At 41.6% G+C, this 24,730-nt stretch overlaps 1 protein-coding gene across 5 annotated transcripts in view; it reads right to left on the bottom strand.

Moving 5' to 3' along the window:
- Positions 1–24,730, bottom strand: part of SMARCA2 (SWI/SNF related, matrix associated, actin dependent regulator of chromatin, subfamily a, member 2) — a 177,816-nt gene that overhangs the window by 73,180 nt on the left and 79,906 nt on the right. For all 5 annotated transcript variants that reach the window (XM_034774956.1, XM_034774955.1, XM_034774954.1 and 2 more), the window contains 8 exons: positions 24,001–24,243; positions 23,555–23,668; positions 19,153–19,260; positions 18,006–18,092; positions 16,528–16,574; positions 10,876–11,042; positions 4,885–5,048; positions 1,111–1,338 (listed from right to left, as the gene is read on the bottom strand). In XM_034774956.1, the coding sequence (XP_034630847.1) occupies positions 1,111–1,338; positions 4,885–5,048; positions 10,876–11,042; positions 16,528–16,574; positions 18,006–18,092; positions 19,153–19,260; positions 23,555–23,668; positions 24,001–24,243 (1,158 nt within the window). The remainder of the gene's footprint in view (positions 1–1,110; positions 1,339–4,884; positions 5,049–10,875; positions 11,043–16,527; positions 16,575–18,005; positions 18,093–19,152; positions 19,261–23,554; positions 23,669–24,000; positions 24,244–24,730) is intronic.

Consider the following 24,730-nt stretch of genomic DNA (forward strand, 5'->3'; position numbering starts at 1 on the left):
TAGCTTTTTCTAAGTGGTATATACCATTGATAACAGTTTATTAAACAAAGTATAATTATTCAAGAAGTAATTTCCCTGACCTTTGAGAAATCATGAAGCCTCCTGGAGAACCATACTTGCATGTTAATGAAAGCAAAGACTATAGGAGATGCTCTTTACTCAAGTACAACCCATATTCAGAAGCTAGTAAGAATATTTAAAGGGACAGTTTAGGCTTTTAGAGCCCTACAGTCTCTGACCATGTAGGAGGTTGTTATTGTTTTTTGGTGGTGAAGAAGTCACTGCAGAATGGAATTATTGGAAAAAGTGTCACGGATCTAGTATTTGTACAGAGTTCTGTTAGTGTGTGCAGTGGTTACTAACCTACTTAAAAGGAAGGGCGGAATAAGGTTTCCTCCACTCTGTTGCCACAATTCAAAAGGGGGTGGGGGCAGAGGCAACTTTCTTCTAATTTACTATTACACTTCTATCAAATAAAAGTAAAGTTCTGTAAGCTTTTTGCAGCAACCCATGGGCCCTTGTGGAGGTAATGCTGACAAGGAAATTTACAAAATGCTCTGGAATATCGAAGTTTCTATGTGACACGGTATTACACTCTAGTGCCCTGCAGAAAGGAGGAGAGCTATTCTGCTGGCTCACCCTGGGAACACATGAAGGTAGGGTTTGTTACTTCTGTTCAGGAACATAGAAGACAGAAGCAGCTATGGGCAGAGGCAGGGTCCTGTATTCATGAACATGCAAAGCTGCTGGGTTCTCAGCACTTTTAAAAATTAGGCTATTTAGGCACTTAACTATGGATTTAAGAGCCTCACCTTAGACACCTACATTTGAAAAGCGTAGCCTGTTGTTATAGGATGTCTACTTCCCTATCTTCATGAAGGAGGGGAAGGAATGTAAGTTACAATCTAATTCTGAATTGAGGTGCTCTGATTAGCATTATAGGTACCCAGGTGATAATTTGACCACCCAAATGCAGTACTTGGAAGCCAAATTTGCAAACTGGGCCTGGTTTCTTTAAATATGCCTCATATTCTTATATTCTAGCCAATTTACTTTGACAACAACCTCTCCTCTTTTTTGAGCACTTAAACAATATTCCAAGTACAGTACCTCATTTTCTTCCTCATGTTCCAATATAGCCTGTAGAAAAGCCCTCCGTTCATGGCTTGAAGATTTTTGATCGAACATGCCGGCCTGAATGACTTTCTGATCTACATTCAGTTTATACTTGGCAGCAGCAAGTATCTTCTCCTCCACACTGTTTACAGTGCACAGCCTCAGAACTCGAACCTCATTCTGCTGACCAATTCGGTGAGCTCTGTCTTGTGCCTGCAAATCCTGTTTGAGAAAAATACACTGCGTTATATACAATGCCTCTGTCTGCTATGCAAACCAGCTGTCTGGTCAGAGAAAACTATTATCTTTAAAAATGTCTATGAGAATAAAATACATTAGTAGAAATGGGTCTGAACCAAAATCCTGAACTGAACAACGCTCTACCTGCCCCAAATTTTGGGTGCAAATATGAGGGCAGAAGGGTGAGAGAGTGAAATCCAGGCAGGAATGTTATATCTTAGAGAGAGAATATTGCTGACACAATAATATGGGCACTAGTAAACGAACACAATGATGACTGAAGTACTGCAGTGGCTTAGGCCACCAATCTTTTGCCTTTGGAAATGTGGGTTCAAATTGTCTAAATTTGGATTCAAGTGACATGAATTTCATGGTCTCAAATAAGAGATGCTGACAAATGTCTACTAAAAACTAAAGTAGCCTTTTGATTGGCAGCTCTACTCACTAGTCCCAGTCCCCGAGAGAATACAGCAGGTCAAGGATTGAGGTTAATTTTATTTATTTAGAATTCTATTAAGATACTGCAATCCTATCAGCTTTCCAGAAGTCATAATCTTACTACAACGGAGTCAGATACAAATAGTACTAATGGAGGGCAGTTAATCTAAAAGTGCAAGCATTGTACTATCACAGGCCTGGTCTACACTAACCCCCCAATTTGAACTAAGGTACGCAACTTCAGCTACGTGAATAACGTAGCTGAAGTCGATGTACCTTGGTTCGAACTTACCGCGGTCCAGACGCGGCAGGCAGGCTCCCCCGTCGACTCCGCGTACTCCTCTTGCCGAGCAGGATTACCGGAGTCGACAACGAGCACTTCCGGGTTCGATTTATCGTGTCCAGACAAGACGCGATAAATCGAACCCAGAAGTTCGATTGCCTGCCGCCGAACCAGCGCGTAAGTATAGACATACCCACAATGTAGTGTTTTTTTACATGAGCTAGGCCTCTTAAAATAAGGATTAAAAGTTTTTTTTAAAACCAGCCTGTTTCAATCCAGATGTTTGGGATTGCAATCACAAAGCCCTGCCTAGGCATTTTTTTGCTCTGGGCACTTTAAAATTAATAGAATGTTTTGAATTAAAGGCATATTTGCAGCCAGCTGTGGATAAAAGTGAACATAAAGTCACAGTATGAACACATTCATGTAATTCATTTACAGACTGGGGATCTCAAACAAATATTATTAGTATCTTCCTTTTAGCACATGCCTCATTAAAGTTAACATATTGCTTCCATCCCCAAGAGAAAAACAGAAATTGAATGCTACTTCACAGTTTAGTAGTTTGTTTACTTGGCACTCCAGCAAAATAATATTTATGGTTTGTGCATATTGCTACCTGGGTGCTGCACATACAGTGATCTATACTATAAATGTCACACAACTAACCCAATGGAAATGTGAAACCAGAGTACAGTACATTTTGCGTTGCTTTCAGAAACCCCAAACCGGGGTCCCAAAGTCCCAGCCCGCGGGCCATGTGCAGCTCGAGAACCACCCCAGTGCAGTCTGCGGAGGAGAGACGAATGCAATAGGGTGACCAGATGTCCCGATTTTATAGGCACAGTCCTGATATTTGGGTATTTGTCTTATATAGGCACCTATTACCCCCCACTCCTGTCCCGATTTTTCACACTTGCTGTCTGTTCACCCTAGCATGCAGACATGCTGCTGGCAATGTCTGCTGCAGGTGCCGCCCCCCGCAGCTCCCATTGGGTGGGGGAGAGGGACAGAGACACTAGTCGCTGGGCAGAGTCAGCCAAGGAGGCAGCCTCACTTTTTTCCACAATGAATACAAACAGGTCAAAACACCGAACACAACTATCTGATATACACCTGGCTGCAATCCTGAAGGTTCCAACTGCTCAGTCACTGAGGCCAAACATCAACAAACTGACAGAACGGAAGTGTTGCCAGATGTCTGGCAAACACTAAAAACTCTTTGGCAGGCAAAGAATTGTATAAAGTTGTATGACAGTTTTATTATTTCTAAGAAATTTGAAATAAAAAATATAATATAAACGTTTTCTTTTCTGAACACCATCTTCAGTGACATTATTGGCCCGCTGGGAGGATATGAGGACTGGCACTGGCCCTAAGGTAAATTGAGTTTGAGACCCCTTCTCCAAACCAACACACACAAGCTGTGAATTGTTCCAAGTTCCTGTTCAGGATCTTGAGGTCTCTGATCATCCTGATCTTTGTGCATTTGTGACAGTGCTGTTTTAAAGTTTTAAATAAACAAAATCTTTTCAGCCTCTCTCAAGGAATCCCTCCACTTAGTTCTGCATGGGGCACTAGCTAACTGTACATGCTATAAAAGTATAAATATAGGCTTGCGATTCCATTCATATACAACCTCTACTTTTAAAAAATGTCTCACATTAAAGAGAAAAGCACAGAACACACTTGCTTCTACTTGCTTTTTTGGCTAGCATGAGGTATTAGTTGGAACATCCTCTATCTGTACTCACTACTACCCATCTCTAGTTACTATGGCTACCTGTGACAGGGTGTATAAACCCCACGCTGATGAGGAAGGTGCCAGATAGGCCCTGTGTGCAGGGCTAGTTCCACTGCTCTGCTCCCATCAATCATGTATGGTAGGGAGGCGGACATTAAAAAGGAGGAAACTGCAGTCAACAGGGGAGAGAGATCAGCCTGAGCAGGAGACTGCTGGAGCTACTCCTGGAGCCATGGGGAAACTCCCATCCAGAAGGAGATCTCCACCCCAACCCTACGGGGAGTGCGGTGAACTCCCAAGGAAAGCCTGACAGAGTGAGCCCGATTCAGCAGCCCAGCCAGAATGACTTCTCAAAAACCGCTATGCAGATGGCCCTTGAAATAAGAAGGTACTGCTGGCCTTTTTTCCTCTTTGAGGGGCTCTAGGAAGAAGTTATTCTCTGGTGTGCTGGACATTTAACTTTCCTTTTGATCCCCTATGAGAAGGGACTTAAGAAGGTCCACAAAGGGAAGGGTCTCCCTTGCAAGAAATAAGGAACTGGGGCCTGTAAATAACTGGGCATGATCAGAGTCTCCCGCCATCTGGGAGGAAAACGTAGGAGGACTCTTTTACACCACCCTTATTATGAAACTGCAAAATTGCTGTGGAAGTATTGCAATTAGCCTCTTGAGAGAGGGAATGCCTTGTACTCACTCTACTGCCACACTTCTAGCTGTTTAAAAGATCAGGATTCATATGCTCCAAAGGGAGCAATTTACTAGCTCCCTGACTAAGAGGATGAGGATAGCTACACTGTGGGAGTAGGAGACAGAATCCACAGAGCTCTGTCATGGCAGGGCGGGGGGCTCCCTGGCAGATGGAAAAACCCATATCACTTTACTGCTTTAAAACAAATCACTATTTACAAGTAGTTGTTTGGTGACTTATTCTCTACAAAGTGGCACTTGGAGGTACAGAGCCAAATTTTTTTCACTATAAAATTTCCCAAATTAAATCAGGAAGCCCCCAAAGCATTTCCAATTCTCTTTGTACACTGCATCATTGATAAGTAAATAAAAATAACCTGGTGAGGATTCCAATCACTGTCAAAGATAATGACAGTGTCAGCAGCTTGAAGATTCAGGCCCAAGCCTCCTGCTCTTGTGCTCAACAAGAAGATAAAGTACTGTGACCCAGGCTCATTGAACTTTTTCAGCAGAGCAGCCCGATCCTCTGATTTTGTTGTACCTGAAAAGATATGCAAAGAAATCCCATGACACAGATCTTGTTCAGAAGTAATCCGCAAAAGACACAAGTTGATGAGGAAGCATGTGGGAGGCAAACCACTTCACTTGTCCTCAGACATCCTATCTGCACTTCAGATTGTGTAGACTCATTACTGCACACGTGCGCTTTGGCCAACTGTCTAAGTGTTAGGATGCTGGACAAAGGTTTCCACAAATGAACAGTGAATTTAACTATATTATACATTTCAAAAGGAAGCTTCAACCAATCAGCCAGTGTTTCATGGCTATGATAAACATAAATATACATATATAAAATCATATATGTTTAGCTGTCCTCCCTCCACCACACTCTTTATACATTGCTTGAAACCAAAGAGAAAGAAGGAGATTTTTAGTTATCCAATACACACATATGAAGAGGAGAAAATCTGTCCCTTGTAAAGTCACACACTGTTGACCAAAAACATTTGTCATTAAGAAACACAGAGTGGATGTGAAGAAGGTGATACAGAAAGAGTGGCGGAAGGAGAGAAATATGAGATTTACTTTTGAACCATATTTCAGCCTGCAAGAATGTTTTGCCATGAAACTGAAAATGAAGGAAAACTGGAGAATATAACAACATTGTCATCTTAAACCCAATGAGTATTAAATGCAGCTTATTAAACAACATGAATAACAGAGACAAGGTGAGTGAGGGAATATCTTTTCTTGCACCAACTTCTGGTGGTGAAAGAAACACACTTTTGAGCCATGCAGAGCTCTTCTTCAGGTCTGGGAAAGGTACTTAAACACATAGCTAAACACAAGGTGGAACAGATTGTTTAACTTTAGTTAAATCATATTCTACAGGACAATTAACACCCCTACAGTCATTGGACCAAAAAAAAATGTGGTTTAGTATGTTACAGATTCTTGTAATAAGCCATATATCTAGTGTCTTTATTAAGACCATGACTTTTAGTGTCTAGCAAAGTTATGAACTAAAGCTCCCGGGCTCGTCTTTTGGAGGTGTTTTGAGCTTTCCTTTGAAGATGAGGACTGAGAACTCAGAACTCAGAGATGTCTGAGGACAGCTGTAGGGAAAGTTTTGGGGAAAGCATTTGCCCATGGGTGATTGTGTGTTTTATCATTTCTTTGTGAGAGTTCATTTGAGAGCGTAGTGATTGTCTGGTTTCATGCACATAGCTGTTATGGGGAAATTTATTGCACTGGCTGAGGTACACCGTGTGTTGTGATAAGGTTGTATAGGAACCCGGGATCTTGAAAGGTGTGTTTTGGTGGGAACTGATTATCATAGCAGTGGAGATATGTTTCTATGTCCTGCATATGTTGTTCTAGCAGGGTCTGTTGCCGTTTTAAGTTGGTGAGTCCTGGTCTGGGGAGCTTGCTTCTGATGATAAACCTGGTAAAGTTGGGGGATTGTTTGAAGGCCAGAAGAGGGAGTTTAGGAAAGATTTCTTTCAGGATGTGGTCCCCACCAGGTATGAGTTGTAACTGTTTAATGATACCCCATATGGGTGTAGGGTGGTAGGTGACAACTAGGGGTGTACGGCCAGAGAAGGTTATATTTCTGTATTAAAGCAGGTTCTCTTCGGCTATTTGGATGGCCCATTCCATTGTACGATCTACTTCTCTGGTTTGGGGAAGGTGGTTTTAAGTGTGTTAAGGTGTGTATCCCAGACTTCCTCCTCAGAGCATATTCTGTAATGTGAGTGCTTGGTTGTAGATAATAGATTTTTTGGTGTGTTTCAGGTGGTTACTAGATCTTGTGAAGGCAAGTGTGGTGATCCATGGGATACCTGTATATAACTGTCTGTAGGATTCCATTGTTGCAGCTGACTGTATTGTCCAAAAAGCTGGTGCTGGTGCCGGAGTGTTCTAGAGAGAGTTTGATAGATGGGTGGTGGATGTTGAAATTGTAGTGGAAATCTGAATTAGTTTCAGTTGTCTGTCCAGAGGATGAACATATTATCAATGTGTGTCAGGTATATCATATGTTTCGTGGTGCATTTGTCCAGAAATTCCTCCTCAAGATGGTGCATTAAGAGATTGGTATACTGGGGAGCCATCCTAGTCCCATAGCTGTTCCCATGGACAAAGTGTTTGTTGAATGTAAAATTGTTAAGCGTGAGGATGAAATGGATGAATTTATCAATGTGAGCCTGACTCTGAGGGAAGGGCATACCCTGCAAAGAGATGGGTGGAGAAAAAAGCCAATGGGAGGTGAGTAGGAAGCATCCCAGAGAGAAAGTAGCAAGGTTGGGGATTGAGCAGACCTTGGTTGCATGTTGCATCGTCGTTGGGCTGGAACCCAGAGTGGTGGATGGACCGAGGTTCCCCTACCAGCCACTGACAGAGTGGCAGTGCCTGGAAAATGGATCTGTGAGACTCTATATCCAGAAGAGGAAACTGTGAACTGGCTGGAGGATCAAGATATAAAGAGGAAGCTGCTGCTCCTGGAGTGAGATCGTGGCCGCAGAGCAAGGGAGAGGACAATGGGAGAGAGATCACAACGGGAGGCCTTGGACCTGAAAGAGAGCTATTCCCCAGAGCAGCCAGAAGGAAGCGCTACCTGTGGTGAGGGAGTACCCCGTGACACTATCATTGTGAGGGATGCTGGTGTATAGGAAGATGACATCCACAGTGGCCAGGACGGTATTTTGAGGGAGGCTATTCATGTTGCCAGGTTTCTGGAGGAAGCTGGCCCTGTGTGTGGTGAGTGTTTTGAGAGGGCTTTCTATGAGATATTCCTTCAGTAAGAATGCCGTGGCCAGATACAGAGTAAGGCTACAATTTAGTTATGGGTATTTTTAGTAAAAGTCATGGACTGGTCACGGGCAATACACAAAAATTCACAGGTTGTGACTGGTCTATGACTTTTACTATAAATACCCCTGACTAAATTTTAAGGGAGTCGCTGCTGGGGGTGGGGTGGGGTGGGGTAGGGAGGGTGGGCATCTGGAGAGGCCGCTGCTGGGGGAGGCATCCTGGGCGGCTGCTGCTGAGAGCGGTGGGGGGCAGCCGGCAGTGGTTGCACCAGCCACCTGGGCACTGCTGCCCCGGACCGCCTGAGGAAGAGGCTATTCCAGCCATGGCCTGGGGATCATCAGCTGCAGTTGCACTGGCCACTCCAGGACCACTGCTCAGGTGGTCTCCGGAGCCAGCCACACCAGCCGCTGCTTGGGTGGCCCTGAGGTCAGTCACACTGGCCCCCACAGAAGTCACAGAGGTTGTGCAAAGTCACAGAATCCGTGACCTCCATGACAAACATGGAGCCCTAGTAATGGGTCTGCCAGGGTTCCCTTAACTTGGGAAACATAACTTGGGAAACACGAAGATCCTTGGGGTTGGTTTCTGGGGGATGAGGTTATACAGTTTTTCTTGGAGTTGTCTGGGGAAGGACTTGATGATATCCTTAAATTCCTGGGTGAATTGTGGTGTGGAGTCTTCTTTAAGATATGTAGTCTTGTATGTGCTGGAGAGATTGTAATGGATGTGATGTTCACTAAGGATTACAGACGATGCAAATCAAGGTAATGATCAAGTGTGTGGTTCCGTCCATCCACTGTGGGTGTCCGGCCAGATGACTTTTTTCTTATGACTGCTGGTTGTAGCTATGGATGGTGCCTATCACAAAATGTTGTATACCTCATCCAGTGTAAAATGCCCCAATAATAACTATGTGGGTGAAAGCAAACAATCACTACGCTCTCAAATGAGCTCACACAGAAAAATGATAAAAGACAAAAACACCCCATTACCCATGGGTGAACACTATTCCCAACATGATCACTCCATATCTTACCTCCGAGTCCTTGTCCTCAGAGGAAACCTGCAAAATATCTTCAAAAGATGAGTGTGGGAGATTACATTCATAACTTTGCTAAACATGAAAAGTCATGGTCTTAATAAAGACACTGGATTTATGGTTTATTACAACAGTCTGTAACCCACTAACCCCCCTCTTTTGTCCTATGACTGCATGGGTGTTAACAGGACACTTCACCTTGAAAGGTCCCTTAGAATGTGTGCACTAAACCTTCTGTTCCGCCTCGTATTTAGCTGTGACACTTTAAGCACCATTCCCAGAGCTGAAGAAGAGTTCTGTGTAGCTCTAAAGCTTGTCTCTTTCACCAACAGAAGTTGGTGTAATAAAAGATGTTACCTTTCCCACCTTGTCTCTCTAATATGCTGTCTACCACACTGAAAAATGACAGGACTACGTGGTACTTACACATGTATGTATTTTCAGCAACATTCTAGCATAAGGAAGGATTAATTCTAAAGTAAGTAATATACGGTGATGTAAAATGTCACAGCTAAGTCTGCTGTCTTGGATGGCCACAGTATTTTGTTGGGTTTTATTATGTCAAAGGTAAAACTGAAGTCAATTGCAGAGAGAAAGGATAGTCTTGTAGTTAAAGCACAGAACTGAGTATTGTTCCCAGCTTTGCCCCAGATTTCCTTTGATGCTTTTGGTAAGTCAACTTTTGTGCCTAAATTTCCCTATCTGTACAACTTACCCTTACAACTTACCCTTACCTTGCAGGGTATCTTGAATCTATGTTCACTAATGTATCATTAGATAGAAAGTACTAAAGAAGCGCTTGGTATTAATAATATTTAACCCACCTGAGGGATGAAAAGCTTTGAATCAACTTAAAATTTGATAATCTGAGTACCCAAAAGTAACTTGAGCATTGTTGGCATTGTTTATTATATTTCCCTATAATTGCTATCTTTTATTTGACTGAACACACTGTCCCATTAAATATTAGAGAGACAAAATGGGTGAGGTAATCATTCATTGGAATGGTGAGAAGAACAAAAGATACTACACATCACCCATCCACTCTCTAAATCCTGGAGCCAACATGGCTACAACACTGCATTAAATATTGTCACATTTGACACTGGAAGTAAGGAAGAGCCAACATTCAACTTGTTAGTAAGAGACAGAGGTTGTTACTGCGGCAGAAGGTTGAAGATCACTCTAAACATCCTGAATACTGTCATATGCTGTTGACAAAGAAATCATCTTTCAAATTCTAAGTTGATTATTATGCATTTCATCCCCTGAGTGGGATAAAACAGGCAATTTTTAGTTTTATGTTCTTTTAATACTACTACATTACATTTCTATATCAGATTTCATTCAAGGGTCATAAAACACTCACAGACATTAACTAATTAATCTTTCCAACTCTCCTGTAAGTTAAAGTTATCTAGGTATCACTTTACCTGTCACAAAAATACAGTAATCCCAGTGGATAAACAGGAATGGGAATTTAAGTAGGTAGAAAGTAATTACTTCAATTGGAATTTGGCCAGAACAGTGTAGTTAACACCCCTACTCATAAGAAAATTGCCACAGGGTCTTCATTTCTGACAAATGGTGCAAACCTTCATTTTACATCTTATCTGAAAAACAGTGAATTAGACCAGACCTGATGGATCACTAGATTAACTGCATCCTGGTAATGGCCTCAAATATGTTCCAAGTGTAGTATTTTGACTGCATACAGACTAAGTATTTTAATATTTTATTATTAGGTTAGTGAGCAGAGGCACTAGCCGAGACTGAAGCTCTTTTGTGTTAGGTGCTGTACAAACTATAGCTTACAGTCCAAATATATAAAACAAAAGAATGGAAGGAGAAAAAGAAGCACAGAGTGGTGAAATGATTTGCCCAAAGTCACACAGCAAGATGGCAGCAGAGCCAGGTAGAGAACCCAAGGCTCCTGAATCCCAGTCCAGTGCCCTATCCCTTGAATCACACCACCTTCCAGTTTATTGTCTGTGCTTTGTTTCCTCTCTCAGCTTACCGTCAAGGCGAAGGTAAAGGAAATTTCGAAAAGCAAAATAGTCCTCCATAATGGTCATGAGGGATGTCATTTGACAGAAGAGAAGCACACGGTGATTAGTGGCTCGCAACTTTGGTAAAATACGATCAAGTAGTTCAAACTTCCCTGAGGCCCGATAAAGCTCGGCTCTGTTTAAGAGAAAAATAAAACAAACACAATAAAAACCTTAACAAGCCTACTTCTAAAACTGTGTTTCTAATAATGCTGGCAGGTGTTGAGTTGGAGAGATTCCTTTATTCTGCCAAAGCAGAATTAACAGTACTTTTCTCTCTCTACAACTGTTATTGAAGGAATGCCGAGATCCCAATATAGGTCTTCTAGCATTGGTTTTTTAAAAAAAGGAGGAGGGAATTATGTGATTTTTTGGAAAAAAAGAAGTTTCCCTTTTTTAAAAATTCAAAGCTCATTAAAATGTCAGCCAGATCCAGTATCTTCCTTTATATAAATCCACTACTTTGACTAATTTTTCTTCAAGCAAGAGACATTTCTAGAGTAATTACGATTAATCACAGTTTTACTCTCACTGTTAAACAATAGAATGTTTTTCTACATTTTCAAATATATTGATTTCAGTTACGACACAGAATACAAAGCGTAATGTGCACACTTTATATTATTTTTATTACAAATATTTGCACTGTAAAAATGATAAAAAGAAAGATTTTTTCGTAATTAACTAAAAAAAATTAATCGCGATTAATTTTTTTAATCTTGTGAGTTAACTGCGATTAATCGACAGCCCTAGTTCAGATACTTGGTATTGAGCTTCGTGGTGAACAAGTCTATGACACGAGTAATATTGGGTTTAGAATGGTTTTCTGTAGCAACCATTTGTGGTTGGACACCTTATGCCTGCTCAGGAAGGCTGCTAGGTCATTGCTGACTTCTGGAAGATATAGAACTGTAAGGGTCACTCTGTGTTGACACCATGCCCAAAGTTTAATGACTTCCTGGCAAAGAGGGGGACAATCGAGCACCCCTTCCTTGTTTGTATATTGCATCACAGATGTGCTGCCAGGATTTGCATCATGGCGTTTCACAGATGAGCAGGAATGCTATGCAGGCCAGTCTGATGGCTCTACATGGGAACATCATGGAACTGAGTTTCAGATCGTCCCAAGACCAGGTGCCTTGCATCTGCAGATTGTTCTGGTGGACACCCCAGCCCGTCTTTAATGAGTCCCTGAGAAGAATCATTGCTGGGGAGGGGACTGAGAATTATGTCCCTTTTCTCATGTTCACCAGGTCTAACCATCAAGCAAGGTCTCACAGAACTTGAAGCTACACTGTGATCCTCCTGTTCACACGATGTCTGAATGGTATGTCTACGGACCTCAGTCACAGCTGTAAAGTCCCTAGATGAACTCTGTCAAGTGGTGTTGCATATGTGCATGTTAACATGTGACCTAAAAGTCCCAGACACAAACATATTGTCATCAGTGGACTTGTCTTTAGGTCATTTACTACTGGTTGTCCTCTGGCAGGTAGGTTCTTGCCAATCTGGACTCTATTAAAGCCTCTATGAACTCTAGTGCCTGTGATGCTGTGAGAGACAATTTCTCATAGTTTAGAAGGAGTCCTAGTTAAGAGAACAGGGACAATACATATTGTAAGCCTGTCAGTTTCCTGAACCTGCCCCGATCAGCAGTCATCCAAGTATGGGTAGGTGTGGATTCCCTGTCTTCTTAAATGCACTGCCACTACTACTAGGTATTTCATGAACATTCTCAGCGTAGAGTAGACTCCAAAGAGTAGAACTATGTACTGATTCCCAGTGGGGCCAACCATGATCTTATGTTCTTCCTATGGTCAGGGTGGATAGCTATGTGGAAGTATTCATGATGTAAATCAAGAGCCAAAAACCAGTCTTGAGCTTTGAAAGATGGAATGATGGAATGCTGGAGGCGAGTGTTACCATCCTGAAACTGAGACAGCCTATGTATTTGTTGAATCTTCTCAGGTGTAGCATGTGATGAAGAGTCACTTCCTTCTTTGGATTGAGGAAATCCTGAGAGTAAAAATCTCTCTTCCCTTGAACTCTTTTGTGATCTCCTCTACAGCTCCTAGAAGAAGCAACAACTCCACTTCTGCTTGTAGCAAGCCCTTGTGAGAAAGGTCCCTGAAGAGTAGCCATGGACAATGATCTCTAACACCCATCTGTGTGATGTCAGGGCAGACCACGCTGAGTTGAATGGAGTGAGGTGGCTTCTGAAGGTCATGTGCTCTCGACTGGGAATAATGTGGCTCTCTACCATTTTGTCAAATCTGCTGATGCGTCAAAGTAGTGAACTGTGTTGCCAAGGAAAAGAGAGGCTGGCACCTCTTGTTTGTATCTCAGATGCTTTTTGGCATCATATTCTGTCCGTTTAGGGTGGTAAGTGTGCATTGTCTCAGTTGAGGTGAAGGGTAACATGAGTCAAGGTGTAAACCCCCAAAGTGCAGGATAGCTTTGGAGTCCTTCAGTGCATATAGAGCACTGTCTGTCCTCTCACTTCACAGCTGTCAGCCCTCCAAAGGCAACTCCTCAATCGTGGCCTGCACCTCTCTCATGATGCCCGATGCTTGGAGTCACAATGCTCAGCACATGATCATCAGAATGGCCAGTGTCCAACATTTTCATCATCACCTGCAAAGACATCTTGACACTAACTGCCCTTCCTTAATTATGTCCAAGCGTCTCTCTGCTGTCACGAGGGAGCTTTGTGAGGAGGCATATTAGCCACATATGACTTCCAACGTGGGACAAGGTAACACGGTATGGCAGTTAGCATGCAGCCATAGCAAAGCTGAGGAGTACAACGTCCTCCCAAACAGATCAAATTGTTAGGGTTCCTTGCTTTTGCTTGACCTTGACTTCTCTTGCATGATCAGTACAACTAAGGAGCCCTGAGTGGGATGAGTGCAGAACTCAAACCTCAAAGTGTGTACTTGGTACCTCTTCTCAACTCAATTCACCATGGTGTTACTTTAGCTGATATCTACCACAAGGATCTGTCTGGATCGAGCAGCTCCTCTCTAATAGGGAGGACCTTCCTAGCTGGACCAGAGGCTGACAAGATGTCTAGCAGCTTATGAAATTTGTCTAGGATGACCCATGCCTCAATCTCCAGAGTTTCAGTAATCCTCACAAGGAGCTACTGAAATGCTTTAAAGTTGTCTTGCACTGGTACCAAGGATACCACCCCATCTGTTGATGAAGCAGAAATACTTCAGTGTGAGATGGGCACTGATGTTGCTATGCTCCTGCATCTGGCTCTTCCTGGTAGTGAGGAGTCGAAGGCAGGGATGCCACTAGGGAAGAGATCTTCCTTTTCCTCCATGCCGACAATGGCAGGTCACTCCTTCCCTCCGCCCCCACAGTAGGGCTACGATGGCATACTGTAGAAGTATGGTTGATTTGCTGGGTTTCAACCAGTCAGTGCCAGCCTCGGTGGACTGATCAAGATAGAGATCTGCAGGAGAAGCCTGTAGGGTTGTGGACCTCAAGGGAGAGGGCTTTCTACTTGATGATGGGGTGAATGTGTCCTGGTGACGTGAGGAGAAGTAAACCCCTTCCTGGGGTGGTTCCAACATGTAAGGTGCTCTAGGTGGGAAAGTCTATATAGATGCAGGTGACTCAGTACTACTGGTGGGCCACATTCAGCTGCAGTCCTATCCCCTCCATGAGGCTGGGGTCAAGGCTGAGGACTGCATCGCTGGTACCAGGGGAATTTGCTGCATCACAAGCTGCTCCTTCCCCGAGCCCTCAACACTGGGCAAGGATTGGTGGACTCGTCCCCAGAGGCTTTGATGTTTGCTCTTATGAGAGGATATCGAGCTCCTTCTCAAGCTTCTGCTTAAAGCAGCCCTCTCTGTGACTTACTTCAACACCAGAGGTGTCCATTTTGGCTTCAGCGTTAATGCTGAGATCAACTTTGATGTTGAAACATTCCTCGATGCCCTCTTCTCTGTGCTAGTAGGCGACACTGCCTAGCAGCTCGATGGCACACTCGATGATGCTGGCTTCTCCACTAGTAGGGTTCTGGAACTCATTTCCTCAGGGTCTGAGGAGACATGCACGGATTGTTCCAGAAGATGGGGTTTCAACCTTGCATCTCGTGATTGCTGTGTAAGCATTTGCTCAGAATACGCAATTCCCTCAGGCAGAAGAGATATCTACTATGTCCATCCCTCAGGGGTAATAGGCACAGCAGCATGGACAGGTTTTGAAGCTTGCAGGTTTTAAATCTGTCACAATAAGGAGCTCGGTACAGGGGGGTCTGAACAGTAGAGTTCAGTCCAGATAGGTTGGATCAGTTCATGGCTGTTGAACATAGTAGATTAGAAGTGGTTCTGAAGACTATGGAAGATACCGCAAAAACTTTAGCCTGAGCTAAGAACTAGTTGGTTGCACATTTGCCAGGTACTGTCTTGCTGCCACTGATGGTAAGAAAACTGAGGGAGCGTTATGGCTGCCCCACTGTTCATGCCCTCATACAGAAGCACAAGGAGGGACAGTGTACATGGACGGTACTATTCAAAAAACTCCTATCTCACATTCATGAGGCATATACACAACCAGAGTAGATCCACACTGACACATACTCAAAGAAGAACAACAAGGAGTCTGGTGGCACCTTAAAGACTAACAGATTTATTTGGGCATAAGCTTTCGTGAGTAAAAACCTCACTTCTTCGGATGCAACCATGCATCTGTTTACAAACATTCTACTTTGATGTCAAGTATCGGGGGTAGCCGTGTTAGTCTGTATCTACAAAAACAACAAGGAGTCTGGTGGCACCTTAAAGACTAACAGATTTATTTGGGCATAAGCTTTCGTGAGTAAAAACCTCACTTCTTCGGATGCAACCATGCATCCGAAGAAGTGAGGTTTTTACTCACGAAAGCTTATGCCCAAATAAATCTGTTAGTCTTTAAGGTGCCACCAGACTCCTTGTTGTTTTTGTAGATACAGACTAACACGGCTACCCCCGATACTTGACATCAAAGTAGAATGTTTGTAAACAGATACAGCAAGGAGCAGAAATCCTTTCCACCCTACTCAATCCTTGGGATTTTTGTGGCGGAAGAGATCCTACTCCCAATCACTTGTCTGAAGTCAATGGAACTCACACACACTCATTGCCATGAGGAGCTCCTCTTAATCATTTGCCAGGCTAAACTCCATCAAGTACCCAGCCACTAGAAGTTATCTGCAAAACACAAGACTCCTTTAAAGTCAGCCAAGGAAAAACCTGCTCCTTATTTAGATGTTGGAGTAGATATTGAGCCTGCCCTGACAGTCACAAAAACCAGATTGGAGCCTGGGAAGTCTCTAGTTACTACACGAGTACAAAAGCAGCTTTAAATTGCTGCTTCCAAGAAGGAAGCATCCCTTTGGAATAAGCAGCAGCCTCTGAGACTGCATAACTCCAGATGACATGAGGAACCATTTAGAGTACAGAGAAAGTTTTTAATTGACCAGAGTCTATAAGATACATTACTTCTAACCGTAACATTGAATTTGTTTTGCAAACTGCTTAGTTTTGATAACACAACGATTGAAAATAACATAAAACATCCTGCGCAATGGTTTCATTACAAAAATACAATGAAGGAAAAAAAAGATTTACCCATTGATAACACCACTTGAATAGCCCAAGTGTTCAGCAAAGGACTCCTGCAAATAATATAAATGGATTATTAGACACTGAGATTATACAGTAATCCAAGAACAGTTATCTTTATATTGAGCACTATAATTATCTGTTGAATGTTAGGGTTCAAGCCTCATTACCACTCACACACCTTTGAGTCTGCCTTATGGTACAAGGGCGCTGTTAGAAAATGCATGGCTTGTAGGAATGATTTCCCTCAGTGTGCACTTTACCAGATTACAACTATAGTAGAACTTAATTTGCTCTAATTACTGGGAGACCCATTTGCAAATTATTGAATTTCGTGAATTAGCAAGTGAGCAAACAAAAAACTCAATGATAATGTATCACAAGATGTACTTTGTTCATTTAATTTGTGAACTGTAGCTTCATTTTAATTATTTATAATAATAATTCATAATGTACTAGTACATTGATGTTTGTAAAAAGAACAAAGGCTCAGTAATGAGACACCTTACTGCTGCATGGCTATTACGTTCTTGCTAAACAATGGGGAAAGACCACCTTGGTGTGCCTTATGAAGGATTAGCAGAGTGGAATTAGTGAGATTCCAATGCAAGGGCATTTAAAACCAAAACTTGTATATTTCCCATTTTAGGCAAGTTCACATATACATTACATATAACTAATGGAATACAGTCTTGGAATCATATTGAACACAGAAATTCCCCCTAATAAGATGATAGCCCCCAAAAGAACAAGCCCCTCATAAGTCATTTAAAGATCCAGCTGAAAATCTGGTGACTCCACTCTTTCCAGTTATACTGCTGATAGTCATGCTGTTGCATCCACATCCACCTGTGCTGTTATGCCTACAGAATCATGTGTGAAACTAAATCCAGAGAGGAGGAAAGATTGAGTGGACAGATGCACATTTGGCCCTCTTGCTAAGAGCACTTAATTTTGTACCATGGGAAAATTGGGCTGTAATATATGTTGGCATCCATCAATCACATTTTTAAGGAACTAGCCAGAGCTCTGAAGCTGAATTCTGCCAGGCAGATATAGCATATACATACAGGTCCCTGAGTGTTTTTATTTCTCTCAAGTAACATAGCTGAGATCTGTAGGAACTCCAAAGTTGAGAGGACTCTGAGGACACCGTAGAAATACTGCCTAGACATAGTGGTAATCAAATGAGTACATTCCCCAAACTTGCCACTTCTAGAAAAGTGACAGTGGCCGGAGCTTCTGCTACCACATATGCCTCAAAATCAAGAGAGAAGAGTGTATTTATTCGGTAGTAAGCACCAAGTTTTAGAAAGTTTCAGAACCCCTCCTCCTTTAGTAAATTGCAAAGAATAGATAAAAATTAAGACTTGAATATGGCCTTGGTTAGACTTTCATACATGTGTAATTCTCTAACCCTGGTTTTCTATATCACTAGCGATCCATACAGAAAAGACTAAGCAAAGTGAACATGACAGCCTTACCTCAATATGCTGAAACATATATGGGTGATTGCATATCTTTCTCAATTGCATGATAGTGTTCATAAGAGTTTTCGCCCCACCTTTTCCCTAAGGGAGGAAAAAATATAAGTCAAATGGCAAAACTGAATTGCTGGTAACTGAAGATTTTCAAAAATCTAAATTTCTAGGGAGGCATTCTATATTTCTACACCAAAGTTGAAGGCCATCTCATGCAATGAAATCTCAGAGTTGCACAGGAAACTCCCTGAAGAAGCTATGTAGTAAAATGAAGTTAGTTGTCCCCTCAAGTCCATGTGCAACCTCCATTGTCAGAGGTGGTATGGTCTAAGAGAAAAACGTATGAAAGATCTGAAAGAAATCAATGGAAGCGTACTGGGGTCTGGGGTTTGTATCTAATTACAGTGGTCGAGTTGGGAGGCAATGTCTGTCTGCCATCTAGATTTATGGGGCATATAGATTATGTGATGTCTAAACCCTACATGTAGGGCATGATTCTGTTCAGCTTCTTTTCACTTCTACAGTGCCTTCCTTTGGCAGTTACCTGAATCTATCTGCTTCTCTGTCAACCACAAGAACAACACATGGTTCTAAGCAGCTAAAATGCTCTAGAGGTAGCTAAAAAGGGATGATGAGTCTTAGGTGGGGAAGGGAAACTAGTACTGGAAGTTCGAGGGGGGAGATTAGCACTGACTGAACAAGGAGCCTGGGAATCAAACGGGAAGCAGGAGGAATTAGAGAGTCCAGAGGAGTGGGATTATTATTTTTGGTGTGCTTTTCAACACTTAATAAATAACCTGATGCAGCCAATGTACCACAATCGCAGTTATTTTACACAGGATTCCCTATTAGGTTTCAGCCTCTTAGGGAGGTTTTGTAACACTGCACCCAGAAATGCATCTTTACAATTATATATCAAAAACAAGGTCAGGTTTTGCATTGTGAACGGAGAACAAAAACAATTTTTTTTTTTTTTTTGCACAAACATTTCAGTTGTGGGCAAATTCTTACCCCAACTGACACATCTGCAGTAGAATATCCCAAAAAGTTTACTTCTTTTTTTAATAAGCAGGCTAGTGGGGACAGTCATGCATTCAGTAAACACACCACCATAATGTATTGTTGTTAAGTATTATAGTTCCCTTTGTACCTTCTTGTCTTTCTCAGAGCCATCTGTGAGGAGGATTCCCTTTGCTTGCATATGGCGATAGAGAATCTTCTGAAGAGCTGACATGTCGCATTTGATCACATATTCAACCTAGTGTGAAAAATAGCAATAGATAAATGGAGCACAGAGTTTTGCCAGGCTATAATAATGTTAGGATGATTTAACGACAGGTCTTTCCCCTCATAGGGACACCTATATCCCAGCAGCATCTTACATCTCCCAGGGAGAAAGAGAGAATTGTAAAGTGGTCACCCATACTCTTGGAATCCAGATCCACTCATTGTAATGGTTGTCTCCGAAGTTTATCTTTGGGTTCCTTGTCTACTGTAAATTCTTTGGTCACTCTAAGCATGAGCATTCAATGCTGTTCAGCAAAGCAGCCAAAAAGAGAGATTTTTATATTTTCTCTTTCTATAATTATACAAAAGCTCTCAAAATGAATGGCCAATAATTTGTGAATTTTCTTTATTACACTTGCAAAACATTTTTAAAAGATCAATTGTAGTTGTATACCTGTCACAAAACAATGAGGTTCACATTCAGCCCTAAGTATCATGCCATTCACTAATGTTTGGATGGAAATATTTTTTTTTTTCTAAACATACAAATAAGAATGAGGGAACTGTTTTCAATTATAGTAAAGTATGCTGTAACCCCCAAAATTCAACTCATGTAACATTGGCTGAACTAACTTGTCTTTAGTATGTTCTGATCACGTATCAGCCTCAAAGCCAGTAATACAGGGTGTTTTTTTCCTATATAATTTTAAACACACACACTTTTCTACAAATTAACTCATGCATAAAATCTGGCTTGGTATATGCTCTCTGTGTTTTTAATAATTAGACTAAAAATCATAATACACACACAAAGCCATATTAATGACTAGAAATCTTGAAGGATGTGATTAAAAGTAAATCAGCAAGCCACCTAATGTTTAATAAACTGATTAAAATATGATTGGGTTATTTTCAGCTCAGAGGATCAGGAGGATGAGGTCACAGATGAGAGAGAACTGAATATTCATTTAGTAGCTTCTTTACCAAGAACCTGTCAGACAAGATGGAACTGTCATTAGCTGTCTTGTGTCAACAATTCTAATGCACCACATTGGACTTGAACACTTTTTTTTTTAAATAGGGGGATACAACCACAACTACCCTAAACTAACACTGTTAAGCATTTTATCAATCCCTCTTTTTTAATAAAGCTACTGAATATAGTGGCTCTCATTGACAGTCAACGGGGAGAAATCTGAACTGCAATACAAATTTAAATAATGGGATTGTACTGGTAGAAATTCAGTCAGGTCTCAAATCGGAGTATGTTCCAAGCTAAAATTAATCAAAAATGTTGCAAAGGAGGCTGGTATGAACACTATATGTTGGGAGGGAGACGGGCATAATTGCAATAAAGTTCACAACACTTAATTAAAGATGTGTATTATATGCCCCTTTCATTAAATACATTCTACTCCTGAGCTGGTTTATATCTTCAAAATGCTGATCCAGGTCAATGTTAGTACAATGTCACAATAAAAATCATGTAACAAAATATTCCTATTACTACTTATCTCTAATTGTTTTGGGTTTAACTGGGGAGTCAAATATCCCCCAACCCCCATATTTGAAGCCAGACCTGAATTTTACAACTGCCCCCTCTGTCTACAGTGGGACAAATTAAAACCCGGATGCCTTCTCCCCACAACTTTCACCTGGACTCGAATACTGTGGTTCTCACCTATTTCTCTTTCAGCATTTGTTTTGTTTGCATTTTGTTCGGATAAGAGATCCCGCCAGCCAGAGAGGGAAAGCACTGGTAAGTCCCATTTGGTAGCCGGAGATCCATAAAGGCTCTGCCTATTTCTTGTAATTAACACAGTATGTACTGAAATAAATGTGCCAAGAAATGTATCTAACATAACTAAATACAATGCCTCCTTGTTGCTGATTGGGGGGAGGGATAGCTCAGTGGTTTGAGCATTGGCCTGCTAAACCCAGGGTTGTGAGCTCAATCCTTGAGGGGGCCACTTAGGGAGCTGGGGCAAAATCAGTACTTGGTCCTGCTAGTGAAGGCAGGGAGCTGGACTCGATGACCTTTCAAGGTCCCTTCCAGTTCTAGGAGATAGGATATCTCCATTAATTTATTTATTTATTTGGGAACTAAGGTCGAATCTTGCCAGTTTTTCCATTTACTTCAGTGGGAATAGAACTGGGTCCACAGTAAGCAAGGGCCCACTGTGTCACATTTACAACATGAGACGCTGGCGGAATAACAAAGAAAATTAACAGAAAGAACTTTCCAAAATCTTAATGTTCTATTTTGATTGAATTCATCCATTTGCCTCTATATTTACAGAGTTAAGTCTCGGGAGGCTGGAAAGCAATGTAAGCAGGAGTACCCCACTTAGCATCTTGACCATGGCCTGGAGAAGCTTGTGCCAGATAGTCACGCCAGAATGGGCGAGCAAAATGGGTGTAATTCAGGACTCCCTTATGCTTCCAGGCTACCTGGCACATATTTTGCCTTCCTGAAGGCTGGCTTCCAGGTCCTGGAGCTCTCTCATTCCCAGCACAGTATAACAGATTGCTAGGGTGAAATTTTTTCTGAATCACATCCTATATTTACAGGTTGCACATACCATAGGAATGCTTATATAGGAACTGACTGTGACTTTTCTGCTTCCCAGGAGTTAGATACACCTCCTGCATAATATCAGAGGGGTAGCCGTGTTAGTCTGAATCTGTAAAAAGCAACAGAGGGTCCTGTGGCACCTTTGAGACTAACAGAAGTACTGGGAGCATAAGCTTTCGTGGGTCAGAACCTCACTTCTTCAGATGCAAGCATTCTTGCATCTGAAGAAGTGAGGTTCTGACCCACAAAAGCTTATGCTCCCAGTACTTCTGTTAGTCTCAAAGGTGCCACAGGACCCTCTGTTGTTCCTGCATAATGCTACTTAGTTTTCTGTGTGTGTAAGATCATTACTGAGGAAGTAAATGGAGGATTTACACTCTACCTTGAAATTCCCTCGGTATTTTAACTGTAAGAGCCTAAGATTCATGTTCTAATCAAATTGAGCCTTACATATTTTAAAAGGAACGTGAGGAAGCAAAGCCAGCCTATAAATTGATACTCTGTAATTAAGTCCAGGTTAGTTCTGTATTCTCAGTAAGGTAATGGAGATACTAGGCCACAAATTGCTAACTGTTGTGAAGTTTGGTTGTGACACATCCTCTGCTATCTGGCACATTGATCTTGTGTAATGCAGGAATGGCAAAATATAGTTTTCAAAGTTCACTTAATATCGGTGCAATGCTGTTCCTTTTTATCCATCTCTCTCCTCCATTGATTTGACTCCTGAATGTGCTTCAGAGAGCAGAATTTTTGTATATTTCAATCATATGTCCACTTCCACTGATAGAACAGGTTTAAGGGAAGGGAGAAAGTCAAGAGTAATTGTTTTCTTTTGCAATATATTACTTTTTAGGCTTAAATTTTAGCGGTATATAATTGAAAGGGCAGAACTAGGATCAGCATTTGGCACGGGCTTGGTATGTCAGAAAGGTACAAATGGTTTGATTCCTGCATCCTCCAAATTCAGTTTGGGATTCTAACAGGGTGTAAACTTGGGCACTTGCACATTTATACAAAGATAAAGTAACCTAGAGGGTTTATATATGTCTCTTGTAAAATGTGAAACAAACCCTTCCAACTGTAGAAGGAGCCAAGTTGGATTTTTTTTTTTAGTTATCTGGCTCTGAAAAATTCTGAGATGCATGACAGCCTGGTTAAAAGTTGTGTGTAAGATTCAAAAAACTCCACAAGACACAGTGTTGGAAAGTTTCTGACTCCCTAATGCAGAATCAGAGTCTGTTACCCTGACTAACATGGTACTTTATGAGTTTCAATTATTTCAGTGCAACTATCAGGGAGTAAAAGTACTATTCAGGAGAGTAAAGGTGGCAGAATCTGACCCTCAGTAATCAGTCAGGCTGATTTTTATTAATGCCCTGAATATAAATACTGTGGAAATAAACATTTTATGTAAACCAGTTTTAGCAGACACGGTTAGCTTTAAACTGTACTAAAACTATATTATGGACTTTAGTACTGACAGTTTTAGCAAAAATTGTCAAACACAGGATTTGGATGAAAGACTGAGCACACAGGAATCCTCTGCCAACTTCAGAAGTCCTCACTTATAGCTTTTTCTTCTTTGTAAAGGGAAATCTTAGTTAATTTAAAGATTTTTCTTAAAAATTAGCTGGTGGTTCTAGGATAAACTGAACAGCTACATTGTATAGTGGTTTAAAAAATAAAAAAATTGTACAAAAATCCCAGACACTGGGGAACACATTTTTCATGAAATCCTCCTTCCACAAACCTTTTCTGGCAGTTGAGATTCAACCTCTTTCTTCAGTCTCCTCAACAAGAAGGGTCGTAACACTTTGTGGAGACGTCTGATGATCAGAATAGTCTCTTCCTCATTTAAGTCCACCTTCACAAATGTAATTATAAGAGTTACTACAAGATAAATCTGTGAACTGTGTCATATTGTGACTATGTGGGAGCTTATACCTCATTACAAATACATGTGCAATATTTACCCCATGCTGTACTCTTGTATTTTATTATTAAACAGGACTCCGCGTCCAGAAAGAGAAATTTAAGTGAAGAATTGTAAAGCTGTAATGAAGGTGACAGTTACATTAGGATGATAATTCTGTGAGTACAAGGGACAGTTCAGACGCTATTCCTACATCATGGGTTCCATTTTGTTTTCATCCTACTGTTTATTTCTGATTAGATTTAAGCAAACCGTTCCAGTACCCTTTCTCCAGTCATGGCAAATGGAGCATTAAACCACTGTTCAAAGGTGCTGCAGCTCTTGAAAATGGTGGGGAGGAGGAAGTTGAGGAGAGCCCAAAGTTCAGGCAACTTGTTCTGCAGTGGTGTCCCAGTCAACAGAATCCGTCTAGGAGCCACGTAGTGGGTGTTCAAGACCTGAGTCAGCTTGCAGTGATGGTTCTTCATTCGATGGCCTTCATCTACTATCATATACTTCCATCGAATCTGCAACAGGAAAAAAATCTGGCCAAGTTAGTGAACTCAGGGAAAAGCGAACCTTTGACATGGAGATGATACACTACCAGAATTAGTGCTAAGTGCTTTCCACCAGCAGTAAACGGGAAAGAGAGATTGGGTTTTGGCTATTTTAGCTTTACGGGTAGTACTTGTTGGGGATCAAAGTCCAATATAGTGTTATCCAGGCAGCACTGACCTTGTACATAATGGAGGAGGAACAAACGGTGGCTAGGGTACAACTGTATCTGAGCCTGCAACTGCTAACAGCTCATTCCCCCATTAGGATCTTTTACAGGGTGGTGTCCTTAGGAGACCTAATAGTGTAGGGTCAGGGTAGGAATTATTAGGGGAATTGGAAAAACCAAGAACTCTAAATGAAGTTGTCACAAGTAAAAACTCAGAAGAAGCAAGTACACGTTTTCAAACAGGCACATAAGATAGCAACAATGCGCATTCTTTTAGTTCAGCCAAATCC

The sequence above is a fragment of the Trachemys scripta genome, chromosome 6 (genome assembly GCF_013100865.1).
Source record: "Trachemys scripta elegans isolate TJP31775 chromosome 6, CAS_Tse_1.0, whole genome shotgun sequence".
In the NCBI taxonomy this organism is placed as follows: domain Eukaryota; kingdom Metazoa; phylum Chordata; order Testudines; family Emydidae; genus Trachemys; species Trachemys scripta.